The sequence below is a fragment of the Myxine glutinosa genome, chromosome 2, assembly GCF_964187855.1.
Source record: "Myxine glutinosa chromosome 2, kmMyxGlut1.1, whole genome shotgun sequence".
Taxonomy (NCBI): Eukaryota; Metazoa; Chordata; class Myxini; order Myxiniformes; family Myxinidae; genus Myxine; species Myxine glutinosa.
In genome coordinates this window covers 227,395,458-227,411,869 of record NC_136262.1, presented here as the reverse complement: position 1 = coordinate 227,411,869, position 16,412 = coordinate 227,395,458, and the positions used below count along the sequence as shown (strand labels likewise).

General features: G+C 40.2%; 1 protein-coding gene across 1 annotated transcript in view; it reads right to left on the bottom strand.

Moving 5' to 3' along the window:
- Positions 1–16,412, bottom strand: part of LOC137420765 (neogenin) — a 594,601-nt gene that overhangs the window by 116,205 nt on the left and 461,984 nt on the right. Inside the window, exons 13-16 of the mRNA XM_078772332.1 lie at positions 16,137–16,278; positions 10,085–10,195; positions 5,668–5,733; positions 4,808–5,002 (exon numbers count right to left, since the gene is read on the bottom strand). Coding sequence (XP_078628458.1) covers positions 4,808–5,002; positions 5,668–5,733; positions 10,085–10,195; positions 16,137–16,278 — 514 coding nt within the window. The remainder of the gene's footprint in view (positions 1–4,807; positions 5,003–5,667; positions 5,734–10,084; positions 10,196–16,136; positions 16,279–16,412) is intronic.

Sequence of the window (16,412 nt, the reverse complement as noted above, 5' to 3'; positions counted from 1 at the left end):
CAGCAACTGACAAATGTGCCTGTATCCAGAAGGCTAGTCAACCAACGACTGGTTCAAGCAGGCTATCGTGCCAGGCGTCCCCTGAGAAAACCATGCCTGACCAGACAACACAGCCAGCGCAGATTGCAGTGGGCCAGAGAACACCGTCAATGGCAGCCAGGACACTGGAATCACGTAATCTTCAGTGACGAGTCTAGATTTCTGGTCTATCGTCAAGATGGCCGTGTCCGAGTTCACAGACAAGTGCAAGAAGCCTACAACGAAGATTGTATAGTGCTAAGAGTCCAAGCTGGAGGTGGTGGGGTGACCGTTTGGGCTGCTTTTCATGCAGGGGGCAAAACTGACCTGCTTGGTCTGAATGGAAACCTGAACCAGTTCATGTACAGGGCCATTCTGGAAGAAACATTGCTTCCATTTTCTCGTGCAGCCTTTCGAGGAAACTTTGTCTTCCAAGATGACAATGTACGGCCTCATCGTGCTCGCATGATCCAACACTTTCTTGCTGACCGTGGTGTAGAGCATATGGAGGGGCCTGCCATGTCCCCGGATATGAATCCGATAGAGAAGTTGTGGGCAGAATTAACGCGTCAAATCGACATCTTGGACCAGCAGCCTACCTCTGTGCGTGAATTGCAGCAGACTATTGTCACTGCATGGCAAGCGATTCCTGTCCAAACCTTGGCAAATCTCGTGAACAGCATGCCTCGACGTGTACGTGCTCTCCTGAATGCTCGTGGGGGTTACACGAAGTACTGAACTGTAATTTTACTGTCCGTAATCCCAGTCGTAATTTAACTTGTTTTTGTTGAAAAAAAATTTGGCTAATGTGCAAAATAAAGAGATACTTCTGGAAAACGTACAGTGTTTAACACAGTACCATCCGTGAATTGAGTTCGATATCAGTTTACATCACTTTCAAGGATCAATTTATTTGCTTGGAAATGTCAAATGTGGTTTTAGTTTCTTTTAAAGGTCACGTTAACAAAATCTAGAATAATTTCAACATAATTCCAATGAACTTTTGGTTCTAAGTCATCTTGAAAAGTAAGTTCACCCCCACAAAAAAAAAATTAAATGCCAAGTCTGTATATATACATATAAACAGTATATGTGTGTGTATATATATATATATATATATATATATATATATATATATATATATATATATATATATATATATATATATACATATATATATATATATATATATATACATATATATATACATATACATATACATATATATATATATATATATATATATATATATATATATATATATATATATATATATATATATATACATATACAGTATATATATATATATATATATATATATATATATATATATATATATATATATATATATATTGCTGCAGTTTTGAGATTGTACATATGACTTCAATAAACGCTAAAGGTTTGCCCCCCCATAGTTAGTCACACGAGCAACACGTAGGCCCACTTGTAGTATAGTTATGTCTTAGTATGTGTAAGTATAGGCCATTTCCCCTGTTAATATCTGCGTTGTGTAAAGACATGAGATTAGGTCCCGTTCATTTTGCGTCCACCCTCCATCCTACCCCAACAGGCGCAATCCATCCCGCGCCCCATTCGGCTGCCCCTGGTCGAGTTAACACGAGGCAAGGCCTTGAAAGGTAAAGGAGGGTCGGTAACGGCGGCTGCAAGGGGGGACGGTAAGGGTCACCAACCAATCAGGACTCGAGCGGCATGGCGTGACAGGGCGTGGGAGAGAACGTCTGGTGAATTTGGGAAGGTTCTTGGGGTGGGGCTATATAAGCCCAAGCGCAAAGTCCTCGAAAGGACATTGAGAAGAGAAGCGCATTGTAAAGGACTTATCGAGAGGACTTGCTGGCGTTACCAGGACTCGCAGAGGGAGAGGACTTGGTCGGAGGACTCGCAGTTGGAGAGGACTTGGTTACTTGCGCATCGAAAGGGACTCGTGAAGAGCACTTCGTTGTGATAGCGCTTTGAGGCTTTGAACTGTAATCTCGCCATATTACGTACGCGCCAGAGGGGAAAAAGAAGAGGCGTTGGCGGTACAAGTACACGGCCACAGCAGAACCAGCCGGTGGCGAATAGTGAATATCCCAGCCACGCAAGTAAACGCAGCAATAGCCACCAGTGATTTACCGTCAGCCGTGTCAGAGCCCGCCCCATACCGTTCGCCCCGTAAATAACCCAGTGCGTCCAAACGGCACGTTACGAGCTCCTGACTGCTGCTGGATCCATCTTCGCGGTACGAGCCGGGGACCGGAGGGAGCTGACCATTCTTGGATATGCCATCCATCCCTGGACGTGCTGACCTTCATCTGCAATCCCCGTGTGAGTGTGTGTGCGTCAGACGGGTCCGTAGTCTCTGGGATATTAAGTATAAGACTGTTTAAGGACTGCCCTGTGTCTCCGCTTCTCATCGTTGTGAATAGTGTAAATAAACTTGTTCTTCCTTTTTCCAATTGCATCGCCTTTGTGCTTTCGCCATTGACCAAGCGTGGCACGAATAAGACCGTGAGAATCGGGTTCCATCACCTAAACGGCTCGGATCACGTGTACGCTACCGCTCGGCGCATCCACCAACACACCTGGTTTGGGTGAGGCTTATCTCCTCATTTCAGGGCAGTGCTAGTACTGAAGTAACAGCGAATTTGGTCCTACAACCCTATTTAACGCCGTCCGGAAAGGACGTGATATGTCTCGGGTCACGCCTGGTCAGTCAGAGACAAGGGGACTAAAACCCCCCCCACCCCCCCTCGGTAAGGGGAGAAGGCCAGCGTCAGATCCGCAACAATATATATATATATATATATATATATACTAGCTTGGTTCGGCTCACTGCGTTTGCCTCACCACGCGTCGTTACTGAGGAACAGGCTTATTTACGCTGAGGATAATGACTGTACCTGAGTTGCAGTGTTGTCATGATTTACACCAATCATAATACAAACAATTATTTTGCAGAAATGTATTTGTTGTGTTTGTGATATTACATTTTTATAGGCAATTTAGGTTGAAGATTTAGGTTGAATGTTTTTTTTTCAAGAAAGAAACCCTCAGCACATACCTAGGGGAGGGGTAGGTGCAGACTGGAAGTTTGGGCCGATTGCACCTCACCACCACGTAATTCAAAACACCTCACCACCAAGTAATTCAAAACACCTCACCACCAAGTAATTCAAAACACCTCACAGCCATAAAACACGTAATAAAAACACCTCACCACCACAAAATTAAAAACACCTCACCACCACGAAATTGAAAACGCCTCACAGCCATAAAACACATAATAAAAACACCTCACAGCCACGAAATTAAAAACACCTCACCACCATGTCATTTAAAAACACCTCACCACCAAGTAATTCAAAACACCTCACCACTACATAATTCAAAACACCTCACCACCACTTAATTACAAATACCTCACCACCACGTAATTCAAAACACCTCACCACCACGTCATTTAAAAACACCTCACCACCACATAATTCAAAATACCTCACCACCGCGTGATTCAAAAACACATCACAACCACGGAAACAAAAGTTTGAGGGAGTCGTTAAGTGACAACACAGACACTGCCCAGATGTGTCGATATATAGATAAATGACTGTACCCGAGTTGCCGTTTTGTCATGGTTTAAACCAATCATAATTCAAACAATTAATGTGCACAAATGTATTTGTAATATACGTGATATCCCATTTTATAAACAATTGAAGTTGAAAAAAAAAATTCCCGGAAAAATTCCCAAAAAAATAAATAATAAATTTGGAAGATTTTTCAAAAAATAATACCCTTAGGACATACCGACGGGAGAGATATGTGCATACCAGATGTTTGGTGCGATTTCACGTAAGTTTGAGAAAGTAGTTCAGTGACAAGACAGGACAAGACTAGACAAGACAACACAACACAGACACTGCACAGATACAGTATATATATAGATATATATATACTGTATAGATACAAATATATATATATACTGTATATATATGTATGTATATATATATATATATATATATATATATATATATATATATATATATATATATATATATATATATATATATATATATATATATATATATATATATATATCTATCTATAATTCCAGTAATCTCTGTCTGTACGTTTGTACATTTGTACGTTTGTACGTTTGTCTGTGACCGCTGTTTCTCGACAACCACGGGTCCGATATACTTTTAACTTGCCAGGTATATTGCTGGGGACCCGAGGATGTGCCTTTTCAAGGTTTCATATTAATCGGACAATTACTTACCGAGCTATGTCCAAAAAACGATTCAACCAATCAGAGAGCAGCGAACGATCGCGTGTGCCGAACGTGGCGGGCACACTCTGCCTCGGATGGCACATTTGAGAGCGTATTCATTTATTTCACGTTTGCAAACTATGTTGGCGTTAAACTATGTTTTACAACTAATAAAAACGAATTTGCGATTCATTCGCTTTCCTGCGCGTTTGTTCACGCGATGGCGATTTCTTTACCAAACTCCGGAAGCCGTTCGCTTTGGACCAAACCATTGCATGTAAATAGAGGGGGGGGATTGTCACCACTCGCAAGCCGTTCGCTTTGGACCAAACCATTTCATGTAAATAGAGGGGGGGGGGATATAATTTTAGATATAGATATAGTACGGGCATGCCCTAGTATCTTAAATACATTCATGCAAGTTGTCTGTTAATGAGATATTCGGCTGTTTTTTCATGTTCTTATCCATTCCCATTCTTTGCAGCCTTGCCAAATTGTGAATGTGAGGATATTACTCACCAAGGTTTTCGATGGTATAGTAACGCTGTTTGTTGTCGACACGTACTGTGCTCCCGTGAGGGCTACCAATGCCATAGCCTATGGCGTAACCTCGCACCATCAGCTCAGGGTTTGCAGGAGGGGTCCAACTCACGACAATGCTGGTTGGAAGAGGGCGCACGTGTAGCGAGCTCGGCTGGTCAGGCACCCGTGACTCTGTGATACATATATGGTGTTAACCTCTCACCACTACCAGCGTCTAACCAATCAAAATCTAAATTATAGCAAAGGGTACTCAATACAAGAATACATGAGTAGAAACAAACAAGCAGGATGAAAAAACGTTTTCAAAAATGCCAGTAATAACAATGTATTCGAATACTTTGCCTTTCTAAGTACAATTATTGAAAATTTAACCCTTTGCTCACTAAGACCATGGGCGGACCAAGGAAAATGTGTCTTTTTTAAACTTTTGTGACGCAACTCTGGTATCTCGCCGAAATTTTGCATATATTTAGTGTAAAAATCACTTATAAAGAATTCATAACTCATCAGTGCAAAAAGCTGCACATTAATTAGTTATGCTAATTAGCAAAAACTATAGCGCCATCTTGTGTCCATTATTATATAGCTGTGTATAGCTGGATGGGAATTCTAAATATAAAGTACAGTATGTAGTCTATGTAGAGATGGGAAAACTGTCCAGGAGTGTGTGTGATCGAGGTCCTACACACACACACACACACACACACACACACACACACACACACACACACACACACACACACACACACACACACACACCGAAAGTAAGTAGATGTCAATGTAATTCAAAGGCAGATACTTTGGCATGAAAAGTTGTTATTGTCATTTAAAGTCACCTTCCGTAGCTGCATCAGACGACATGCACGTCGCCATGACAGCTGCGCCAGTACTGTATGTACAGTCTGAAACAAAGCGTGCGATTGGCTGATTAACACTCCCTCACTCCCTATTTATGTTTTATACCATCGGTTAGATTAGCACTCCCGATGTTACACATGCTGTGATTGGACAATATTTATTTAAAAGATCGTCAACATTTTGGGTGTTTTTTTTCCACATCTTACTATAATTTACCAAATGTCCGTCCTTCTGTGTCTGTCTGTCCGTCCGTTTGAAGGTACCGCAAAAACGGCTGAACCGATCGCAACGATATTTTCGGTGGGTAATCCTGGGATCTCCTGGAGTAAAATAAGCTATATTGTTTTTCCAATTTCAACTTTGGCCTCCAGCATTTTCCGGTTTGGACTCCCGAATAACGTTATTTTCCCGGGTGCCGCACAAACGGCTGCACCGATCACTGCACAGCTGCGCTGCATGGCTGCACCGATCGGCTGCACCGATCGGACTCGGTGACCTCGGACCTTTTATAAGGACATGGGTTGAATCCCTGCTTGAGAGAATGCCAACCCCCTCCCGCCATCACGGTCGTCTCTCCAACTCACAATCCCACGAGATATGCGGAAAGGATGACCCAAAACCAATTATGTTCTTTTTGATTCTTATATAAACATCATTAAAAGTAAATAATAACCTTGGCCAAAGTTCAAACGACGTGAGTCTAATCTCTACATGAGAGAATTCCACATAGCTATTTGGGCGGTGGAAACGCTAACAGATCGCTGTCTCCATCGATTTTGCCAAGGCCGTAACACCTATCGGCTCAAAATCCTTTTAACTGTTGACGTGGTAGTTTTTACAATGAAGGAAACATTGACAATGTTGTTAAAAGTTTATTTTGTGATTAATTTGTGATTTGAGTTATGTTGTTTGGAATGAAAAAAGAGATATCGAGTTCAAGTAAATGACGACATGCCGTGATGGTTTCTACCTTCTAAACGTGAACTTCGCGGATCGCCATATGCAGACCCACGATCGATGTTTCTATACGTGAACATACCCGTTTGTTTGTGAACGGGTACGTTTTTCATGGAAGTCCTTCACGTACTTGCTGTCCATGTCTGACGTGCGACTGAGGGTACTGCAGGAATGTAGAATTTATTGGTTTCATGCTTTAGCATTCGCCGTATCTGCATTGCCTGTTTGCTTCTGGCCTCCCACCCATGCGTAGCACGGGTATCTCACTAGTTTTTTTTTAAATATGTGCAAGTTTTGTGCTTGACGAGTTCCAGACATGAATGCTGTAATATTTTTGCACAACATATTATAAATGCAGGTAGAGAGGCAAGGTGGGTCACAAAAGTAAACAAAACAGGGGCTCGGCCCACAGTCTAACCGTTTGTAACTTATGCTCAAAGTTTCCTCAATTTCAAAATGTCCACAAGGGTTTAGCACATCACTTATTAGCTTTTTGGGGGATGATTTTTGAAAGTCAACGGTGTTGCAATTTTTATGAAGTTTCAATAGATGCCAATTGAACGAAAAATTCTTCAATTTCAAATCAACCGCTTACTTTACATCAACCTAAATACCAAAACACGATATGCAAAATCATGAACTACAATCTGGCAAACTACCAAAGGGCACTCGATAGCTAACCTTTCATAGTTAAGCTTTTGGGGTGACATCAGTACACTTTCACATGAATTTCAAGGAAAATAATAGACAATGAACAAGTCCACACACAACATACGGGATTTAAATCTCTGATATCAGCACGATAACCCAAGCACGCAAATGAAAACATCAAACATAAGTTGAATTGAGCCTGGTGTTAGCTTAGCGGTTAGGGTGCAGCTTGGGATCCTGAGTTAGAATCCCGGTCGATCGCTGAATTAATGCCAGGGGAGTTGACTCAGCCTGTCATCCTTCCGAGGTCGGCAAATTAAGTACCAGCTTGCTGGGATGAATGATCCGGTGTGTACCCCGATTTGGAATAGGTACACCGTATCCCTGCGCATTGTGAGAGGCGACTAAGGGTTGGCGTCAGGAAGGGCATCCGGCCATTAAAACATTGCCTCAAACAGGAAACCATGATTGTCATGGGGCCTAGCGGGGAAAAATGGCCTTAAAAACGATCATTCATTCATTCATTCATTCAAACATAAGTTGAATTCTACTATTTTGCATTTCTCTATTAGGAAAATTAATTTCTTTCTTTTGTGCATATTGTGACAGGGTCTGCTTTTCAAGAAGCAAGAATCCAGACATGTTTTTGGAGTTGAGCAATGTGAGGCCTTCTCACACAGCAACAGCCTGTCACAGGCTGGCTCCTATTAGCAAGCAGATGGTCAGGCATTCTGCTTTTGTTCCCACAACAAGAGGCTGATGGGGACTGATACACCAGGGCACACGCTGGAAGGAAGCTCGCCAGCAACGAGTGTAATGCAAACAATGGACACAAGAGTAAAGAAAAGCTTCTGACAGTCTGGCACCGCTTACTGCTGGTCTCAATTGCACGCAGGCATTTGGCCAAGCTGTCCAGTCGGCCGTGTAAACCTGCCCACAAAGGTTAGTTGTGGATTGATTTGCACTCAGACGAGTCCTAGAATGGGACGCAGTTACAGGAAAAGTGCTCGATGACTTTGTGATTTGCTGTGATTGTATCTTTGTGAGCTGAGACCCTCAATATGGTGACACATATATATGAAAACAACACTAGGTGCTCTAATAAGCTGCTTTCTGGCGAGGGCTGGGGTGGTTGTAACAAACAAGGCCTGTGTAGATTCAAGAAATTTTCTTTACCAGAAAGATTAGCTTTATAGTAATGAGTGTTATAAACTCAGCATTAATGGTAAATACTTTTTCCCTGCAAAGACTTTGGCTCTTCCCTTCAACATTTACAGATTCATCTTCAAAGGCTCCGAAAAAAAACAATGACCTTCATTTTTCCCAACTTATTACAGAACTAATGATCCTCCTTCATTCCAATTTCACAAAAAAACAACCTGAGGTTAAAAACAATCCATGGTATCATGTTCTATAGTGTACTATATAAGAGAGATGTTGGTCTGTCTGTGTGTGTGTCTGTCTGTGCCGCCATTTGTCTCAGAGATGGCTGAACGGATCTTCCTCAAACTTTCAGAGGTTCATCAGTGAGTGCCTGGGAGTGTTTTAAGCAAAAAGAAAAAACATTTTGAACAAAAAAAGTTCGTTTTTTGGAGTTAAAAAAAAAAATAATAATACTAAAAATCGCTCGGCAGTGCCTAAGCCTTTTAAAATTAATGACACTTATATACAAGTACACATTCACATAAATAAATACAAAACAATCACCAGACATTTGAATACAAATAAATCAAACAATTCCAGAAGTGTACGAATTTGGTAGTAAGGCTTCTTCTTCTTCTTCCTGATCGGCATCACACTTAACTCAGAAACGTAATGAACGCCACATTCACCCACCAGCATATATTCAACGAAAAGGTGATGAACCTCCTTCCTCTCCTGCCCTCTCCCCCCTCCCCTACTTTCTCCCCTCCCCTACACCTCCCCTCCCCCCCCCCCCCCCCCCTCCCGGCAACGCCGGGTACTTCTGCTAGTTTGAAGATAAAATAGATGATGTGTGCCTTTTCATATTCATTCATAAGGATGCCTGTCTTGTGGCTGCACTTGAAGAAGGCCTTTCACACCGAGGTTTCATGTTTTCCTTTGTGTTAGGTGGGTTTTCTTTATGGTGTACTTGTGCGTGTGTACGTACACACACACACACACACACACACACACACACACACACACACACACACACACACACACACACACACACACACACACACACACACACACACACACACGAATATAATGCAATCCTCATTTGGTTTGTGAGACCACCCTGGCAGTTTTAGCACATGCAAGGTCCAAATGAATTAAGGTGATCATCCCCACTCTATCAGGAAGTTTGCAATTTGGCCAGGGTATGGGTCCGAGGGTCTACTCTTGGGCCAGACATAAGGAATCTTTCACACCAACAATAATGTTGAGAAAACAACTGTTTGCGACTCCAGAATAAGGAGCATTCTTCAGGTAGTAGCTTTTTCCCGCCCACACTGCACCGGAAGATCAGTCTTAGTTAGATACGATCTCAGTCTTGGTCTTAATTAGATGACCAAATCAGTATGTTGAAAATCACAACAGCAGGATATCTAAGTGTCACAATGAAAAGAGTCAAATGAAGGCTTTTGTATTTGAACCAATGACTCTGGTTACCAGGCCGTGAATTGCATCACATTCTCACGTGCTACTGTAAAATCTCTCATATGAATGGATAGACGGAGAGTATTAAAAAAGTGCCTCCAATTTTTGGTAGTTATAAACGTATGGAATTGTTGTTGCATCCATCCACACGAACATCCTCACCATCCAGATCGGTCTTGAAGGTCTCAGCAGCAAGCCACGGGGAGAACGGTCCTGTTCCATTACTATTTACAGCTGCGACGCGGAAGTTATATTCCATACCCTTATCCAGACCTGCAAGGGACAAAATTGTGAAGCATGTTAAATTGCTTAATTTCCAGCATCCATTTGTAATGAGAGCAAAAAATGTAGAGAACACTAAATATGACTCGGGGACAAAAATGAATGTTTGCACATTTGGTGGCATTGGATGTATTTCACCCCAGTAAAAACACTTGAGTTGAGAGGATGGCTTAGAGGTACGCTTCCTTGCATTTGAGCTGTCTAGCCTAGATTTGAATCTCAACCCAGCAATAAACTGTCATCCTGGGGCTTTTGTATGCAGGTCAATACATCCATGTGTGTGCTATCCGCCCCAGAAGGGTGTTAAGCTGGAGGATGTGTCTGCCAGCTCTGGTTGCTGATGGACGTTAAATATCCCACGGTGTCTTTCATGAAGAGGAGGCAAGCCACCAACGGCACCTTGGACAAATTCCAAATTGCTCTCTTCCTTCAGTCGAGCATCTTGGTACGGAGTGGCGATTCATCCAGGATTGGTTATATCCTTCAAATGTTTCTCAATTTGGTAGGAATGCCCCAAAGCTCTGTCAAGGATGTGGGCACCATCACCTACCATATAAAACACAATGTCAGTTTGAGTGTTTGTACAGGTGTCTGGTCCCCCTTAATAAGGGTAGGTTTTAAAGGCCAATCATTTAACATGAATGTGTGTTCACTGCGGTCTATTTTTAATGATAAAACAAACTCGAAAAATATTTTCCATGAAAGAGTAATTATATCTCTTCTATTGGAAATGTAGACGGTGGCTTGGAAAACGAGCCTCAAGGGGCGGCGTACAGAAGCGTTTTTAAAATAAAAATAAATACAAGACGCAGGGAGGTGAAATTCGCTGCAAGTGATGTGGAAAGCACGTCGAGCAAAATAAGTGTTCATCTACATCCGTAGGATGTCTAATAAATAAAGAAGATATAAGCACGCCTGACACAAGGCCGAGGCTTCAGACTTTGGCACGTTTACGAGGCTGCACCATCGAATAAACTGTTCCAACCTAGTTGTTATTATAAACACCCAAAATGGTAACCATATGATTGATGGCAGCACAAGGATGACACAAGAAATGTGAATACAGCAATTTCATTATTTGGAGTGGAGAGAATAAACTGGTTGCAGCCATGCTGTGAGTCCTATCTGCTGGCATTAGCTACTGGACTGGAAAGATCCCACGGTATCATGCGTAAACCATTATTGCTGACAGCATGGACCAATGATAAATTCCTGCCACCTTTGATCAGCATAACGGCAAACCTGTCCAGCCAGTCAGTGAAAGACTTGGGTCCAAAAAACTTTTACCGTCCAACCACAAAAGAGAGTGGAAATATTTAAGGCTGTTAAGAAGAACGTCGTCGTCGTCGTCGTCATCGTCGTCGTCGTCGTCGTCGTCGTCATAGTAGTAGTAGTAGTAATAGTAGTAGTAGTAGTAGTAGTAGTAGTACTACTACTACTACTACGACTCTTAGAGCCATACTTGAGAATGTGTAATGCAGGAAGTGCAGCTTATGTGGATTTTGCATGAAAAATGAGTAACTATTGTTCCTATTTACAAGTAGAATAAAGGAATTTTAGGGTGAGATGTGGGAGAGGGGATTAGTGCAAAGAATCTGCATTTTGTATTACATTGTATTTTTAAACGTGTAATGTTTTAATGTGACAATTTAACTAACATTCTAACCCTATCCCTCCCAATTTGGCAAATGCATACCTATTTCATCTCAAATTTGATCGGAATTCAATTGCAAATTTGGTCTGCTGGTTGCATCATCACTGAGGCAGAGCAATGCCACTTATGCAGTGGACCTGTATATTGGAGCAAGGATTTAGAATTTGTTCAGATTGAATAGTCTAGAATTTGGTCAGATTGAATATTCTAGAATTTGGTCAGATTGAGTTGTGTAGAATTTGGTCAGATTGAATGATGTAGAATTTGGTCAGATTGAATAGTCTTGATTTTTGTCAGATTGAATAGTCTCGATTTTTGTCAGATTGAATAGTGTAGAATTTGATCAGATTGAATATTCTAGAATTTGGTCAGATTAAATAGTCTAGAATTTTGTCAGATTCAATAGTCTACAATTTGGTCAGATTGAATAGTCTACAATTTGGTCAGATTGAATAGTCTACAATTTGGTCAGATTGAATAGTCTACAATTTGGTCAGATTGAATATTCTACAATTTGGTCAGATTGAATATTCTACAATTTGGTCAGATTGAGTTGTGTAGAATTTGGTCAGATTGAATGGTGTAGAATTTGGTCAGATTAAATGGTGTAGAATTTGTTCAAATTGAACAGTCTAGAATTTGGTCAGATTGAATAGTTTGAAATTTGGTCAGATTGAACTGTGTAGAATTTGGTCAGATTGAATAGTCCAGAATGTAACCAGATTGAATGGTCTAGAATTTTGTCAGATTGAATAGTCTGGAATTTGGTCAGAATGAATATTCTAGAATTTGGTCAGATTGAACAGTGTAGAATTTGGTCAGATTGAATAGACTAGAATTTGGTCAGATTGAATATTCTAGAATTTGGTCAGATTGAGTTGTGTAGAATTTGGTCAGATAGAATGGTGTAGAATTTGGTCAGATTGAATGGTGTAGAATTTGGTCAAATTGAACAGTCTAGAATTTGGTCAGATTGAATAGTCTAGAATTTGGTCAGATTGAGTTGTGTAGAATTTGATCAGATTGAATATTCTAGAATTTGGTCAGATTAAATAGTCTACAATTTTATCAGATTGAATAGTTGACAATTTTGTCAGATTGAATAGTCTAGAATTTTGTCAGATTCAATAGTCTACAATTTGGTCAGATTGAATAGTCTACAATTTGGTCAGATTGAATATTCTAGAATTTGGTCAGATTGAGTTGTGTAGAATTTGGTCAGATTGAATGGTCTCGAATTTGGTCAGATTAAATGGTGTAGAATTTGTTCAAATTGAACAGTCTAGAATTTGGTCAGATTGAATAGTCTTAAATTTGGTCAGATTGAACAGTGTAGAATTTGGTCAGATTGAATAGTCTAGAATGTAACCAGATTGAATGGTCTAGAATTTTGTCAGATTGAATAGTCTAGAATTTGGTCAGATTGAATAGTCTAGAATTTGGTCAGATTGAATAGTCTAGAATTTTGTTAGATTGAATAGACTAGAATTTGGTCAGATTGAGTTGTGTAGAATTTGGTCAGATTGAATGGTGTAGAATTTGGTCAAATTGAACAGTCTAGAATTTGGTCAGATTGAATAGTCTAGAATGTAGCCAGATTGAATGGTTTAGAATTTGGTCAGATTGAATGGTCTAGCATTTTGTCATCACATAATGGTCTATTCTTGGAATAGAAGGTAACTATTCTCAAAAGGTATCGGGGATCATATAAAGTCCGGCAGAGAATGCAGACGAGACAGGCAGTTTGACATTCCTCCAAAGGACGACACGCTCATTGATTCAACGGCCTGCCGGTGAAGCTCCAGGATGACAGTTTATCGCTGGTCTGGAAATTGAACCCGGACTCAAAAGGTCCCACGTGAGAATGACCTAGCTCGAAGCTATCCTATCAGCTCGAGGAATTCATTTCTCTTAAATCTTGCCATAACGTCACTTTTTATGGCAGATCACAGAACATTATATTGCCAAATCATTTTATGAATTCACAGTTTATACATAATAAGGAAAGCATGATATTATAAATGAGAAATAATTTCACACTTAACGCTTGCAGCTAGATTCAAATAAGTAGCAGTAAAATTCCAATCATGTGCTGCTTCGGGCAATCATCCGACTCGCATTATAAAGTTAACAAAGCACTTTGCACAGCAATTGAACCTCTCAAAGCTAGAATGGGGCCATCCTGCATTTTATTTATCAACGTTTGGCCAAATCAGAACTTAAAGTTTGTGATCCTGGATCCTTCAACTGATTGTTCAATCTGATTGAATGTAATTGAATACGTCATGAGCGACGTGTTAGGTTATATAAATGAGGTATGCTGCTTCAAATTGTTTCCAGGTACTCTGCAAGTTATGTGGTATCAAGCTGTGTACAGAGTGCATTTTAGGCTTATTTTGATCTTGCTGATGATGACTGAAGACATAAAAAGTAAATGAGCTTGTAAAACCAAGCACATTAGCATTTTGAGTCGGATGCATGTTTTTCTATGACCAAGCATTTTGGCATTTTCAGTAGGATTCATGGTTTTGTATGATCATGCATTTTGGCATTTTCAGTAGGATTCATGGTTTTCTATGATCATGCATTTTGGCATTTGGAGTTGCATGAATGTTTTTGTATGATCATGCATTTTGACATTTGAAATAGGATGCATGTTTTTGTATGATCATGCATTTTGACATTTGGAGTAGGATGCATGTTTTTATATGATCATGCATTTTGGCATTTGGAGTGGGATGCATGTTTTTGTATGATCATGCATTTTGTCATTTGGAGTAGGATGCATGTTTTTGTATGATCATGCATTTTGGCATTTGCAGTAGGATGCATGTTTTTGTATGACGAAGGATTTTGTCATTTGGAGTAGGATGTATGTTTTTGTATGACCAAGGATTTTGGCATTAGAAGTAGGATGCATGTTTTTGTAAGACCATTCACTTTAGCATTTGGAGTAGGAAGCATGTTTTTGTAAGACCAAACATTTTAGCATTTCGAATAGGATGTATGTTTTTGTATGACCAAACATTTTAGCATTTGGAGTGGGATGCATGTTTTTGTAAGACCATTCACTTTAGCATTTGGAGTAGGAAGCATGTTTTTGTAAGACCATTCACTTTAGCATTTGGAGGAGGATGCATGTTTTTGTATGACCAAACATTTTAGCATTTGGAGTGGGATGCATGTTTTTGTATGACCATGCATTTTGGCCTTAGGGTCAGGGTGCTTGCAGACTGAGCTGTTAGATTGCTTCTCTGATGGGGTATATTTTTGTCATAAGGTTTTACTCTTTATTTTACCGTTTTTTTAAACATGAAGTGGCATTCATCAACAGTGAAACACGTGTCCAAGGTGTGGTTAAAATGCTGAGTTTGCAAACTTCTCGATAGGAATTTCCATGTTCGGTATAATGTGGAGAGTCATCTCCCGCATGATGAAAACAATGTCAAAGGCGTTAGATTTTTTCATCATTGACAAGGTTTGAACGCAAAGACAGAAAGGTTTTTTGAAGTCTTGCCACCCATCAGACCCCAAACCTAAAAATTCAAAAAGCCGGAAGGCTTTGTATGGCACTGAAGCATTGCTTCAATTGCCCATCTTCATGTTTGTTGAAGTTTCCATGACTGAGGAATTGCTGCATGCAATAGATCAATCAATCCAAACAGGAATATAAGTATCTGACACTTGAGGAGAATACGAGGAACATGTTTTAAACATGTTATTTCTCACATACAACATTTTAAGAGGCTTAATAACAATGATAACTTCACAAAGATGTCCCCTTTATAAATGTATGAAAATTATCATTGACTGGACATTTGCCAACGATCATGACTTGGCACCCTTACTTGATCATGATCATGTAAAAAGAACGGACATTTTAAAACAGGCCTTTGCCAGCTGAAGCCAATTTGGTAATCAGCACAATTTCTTATTCCAAGCAAATTTTGATTTCCCGTATTTGACTTGAATCTCTCATCAAAATGTACTTTTATAAAATAAATCTGTGTGTGTATATATATATATATATATATATATATATATATATATATATATATATATATATATATATATATATATATATACAGTACACACACATCTTGTTCATCTTAATAAAATATATCCAAATTAATCATAGACTGCAAATGTAATACGCAATATGATAGCAAATGTCAGAGTTAATAGTGTAAAATATATAAAAGGGGTGAAAATCAGTCTCTTGTGATGACATCAGAGACATTTCAAGCCATCATATTTGATAAATCTTGGCTGCCTTACCCATGGCGAGGTAGTTCAAGTGGGCCGTCTCCTCGATCTCTGCCTCAGCCCACTGTCCTGCCTTCCGGTAGTGTATCTTGTAGCCGGTAATTTCTCCGTTGTGCGTATTCGTTGGTGGAGCCTGCCACCGTACCAGGATGCTCTGGGAGAGGTGGAGCAAGTGAGTGCAGAGTGAGGTGGAAGCGTTAGAGCGAGTGTTAGGATGTGCCGTTCAATTTTCCGCTAGGCTGCTTCTTGAGTCCATGTCAGGGATCTCAAATGTTAAGGATCTGGGTT